At 60.5% G+C, this 1,493-nt stretch overlaps 1 protein-coding gene across 1 annotated transcript; it reads right to left on the minus strand.

Annotated features, from left to right (window-relative positions):
- Positions 1-871: 871 nt before the first annotated feature.
- RPS5 (ribosomal protein S5) lies at positions 872-1,297 on the minus strand (the record flags this gene model as incomplete). The annotated part of the gene is made up of 2 exons (XM_010023303.1): positions 1,193-1,297; positions 872-1,087 (listed from the first exon to the last, which is right to left on the minus strand). Coding segments are annotated over exons 1-2 (321 nt in total), but the record flags the coding sequence as incomplete, so codon positions are not given.
- Positions 1,298-1,493: the final 196 nt, after the last annotated feature.

Genomic DNA, 1,493 nt, shown 5'->3' on the forward strand with positions numbered 1-1,493 from the left:
GGAATAGAGAGTTGGATGCTCCGGTGAAGAGACGGGGAGGGCAAAAGGAGCTGGAGGTGCCCCAAAGGGACATGGGGGTGCCCAAAAGGGACCTTTGGATCCCCAAAAGGACCATGAGGTGCCCAAAAGCAACTTGGGAGTCCCTAAAAGGACCCTGAGGTGCCCTAAAGGGACTTGGGGGAGCCCCAAAGGCACATTGGGGTCCCCAAAAGGACCTTGAGGTGCCCTAAAGGGACTTGGGGGAGCCCCAAAGGCACATTGGGGTCCCCAAAAGGACCTTGAGGTGCCCTAAAGGGACTTGGGGGAGCCCCAAAGGCACATTGGGGTCCCCAAAAGGACCTTGAGGTGCCCTAAAGGGACTTGGGGGAGCCCCAAAGGCACATTGGGGTCCCCAAAAGGACCTTGAGGTGCCCTAAAGGGACTTGGGGGAGGCCCAAAGGGACATGTGGGTCCCCAAAAGACACCTTGGGGGTGCCCAAAGGGATCTTAAGGTGCCCTAAAGGCACATGGGGGTCCCCAAAAGGACCTTGAGGTGCCCTAAAGGGACTTGGGGGAGGCCCAAAGGGACATGTGGGTCCCCAAAAGACACCTTGGGGGTGCCCAAAGGGATCTTAAGGTGCCCTAAAGGCACATGGGGGTCCCCAAAAGGACCTTGAGGTGCCCCAAACAGACATTTGGGTCCCCAAAAGACGCTTTGGGGGTGCCCAAAAGAGCCCTTGAGGTGCCCTAAAGGGACACGGGGGTCCCCAAAAGGACCTTGAGGTGCCGCAAAGGGGACACTGGGTGCCCCGACCAGACCGAGGTGCCCATAACCTGCCCCAGAAGGCAATGAAGACGCGGGGCCGCCCCCCTTGCCCCACGGGCGCCCCACAGGCACCTCCCCAGTGAGCAGGTGGATGATCTCGAAGGCGTGCTTGACGATGCGCACGGTCATGAGCTTCTTCCCGTTATTCCGGCCGTGCATCATCATGGAATTGGTGAGTCTCTCCACGATGGGGCACTGGGCCTTGCGGAAGCGCTTGGCCGCGTAGCGCCCGGCGCTGTGGGGCAGGTACTTGGCGTACTTCTCCTTGACAGCAATGTAGTCCTAGAGGGGGAAAGAAGGGGGGATGCCAGACTGAAGGGATTCCCGGCACCGGGAATGCTGAGGAAGCAGCGTCCCCCCAACACACACAGCTTGAAGGCTCAGGACCTGCAAGGAGATGTCATTGATCTGGACATCGTCCGTGCTCCACTTCCCAAAGAGTTTGATGTCCGGGGTCTCGGTCACGGCGGGAGCTGTTTCCCAGTCGGACATGCTGGGAATGCACAGGGAAAAGGGGGGATGAGCGGGGGGAAGCCCCAGGTCCCCAGTGGGGCAGGGGGAGAGCAAAGGCCGCAGTGAGGAGGGGAAAGGAAGAGGCAAAGGGGGAAAGGGAAGAGGAAGAACCAGGAGGAGGAATGGGGCCCACCAGGGCAGGGGTGAGCCCCCCATTAACCCCTCACACCCCCCT

This window comes from Nestor notabilis, unplaced genomic scaffold (assembly GCF_000696875.1).
Source record: "Nestor notabilis isolate BGI_N333 unplaced genomic scaffold, ASM69687v1 scaffold22941, whole genome shotgun sequence".
Classification (NCBI taxonomy): Eukaryota; Metazoa; Chordata; class Aves; order Psittaciformes; family Psittacidae; genus Nestor; species Nestor notabilis.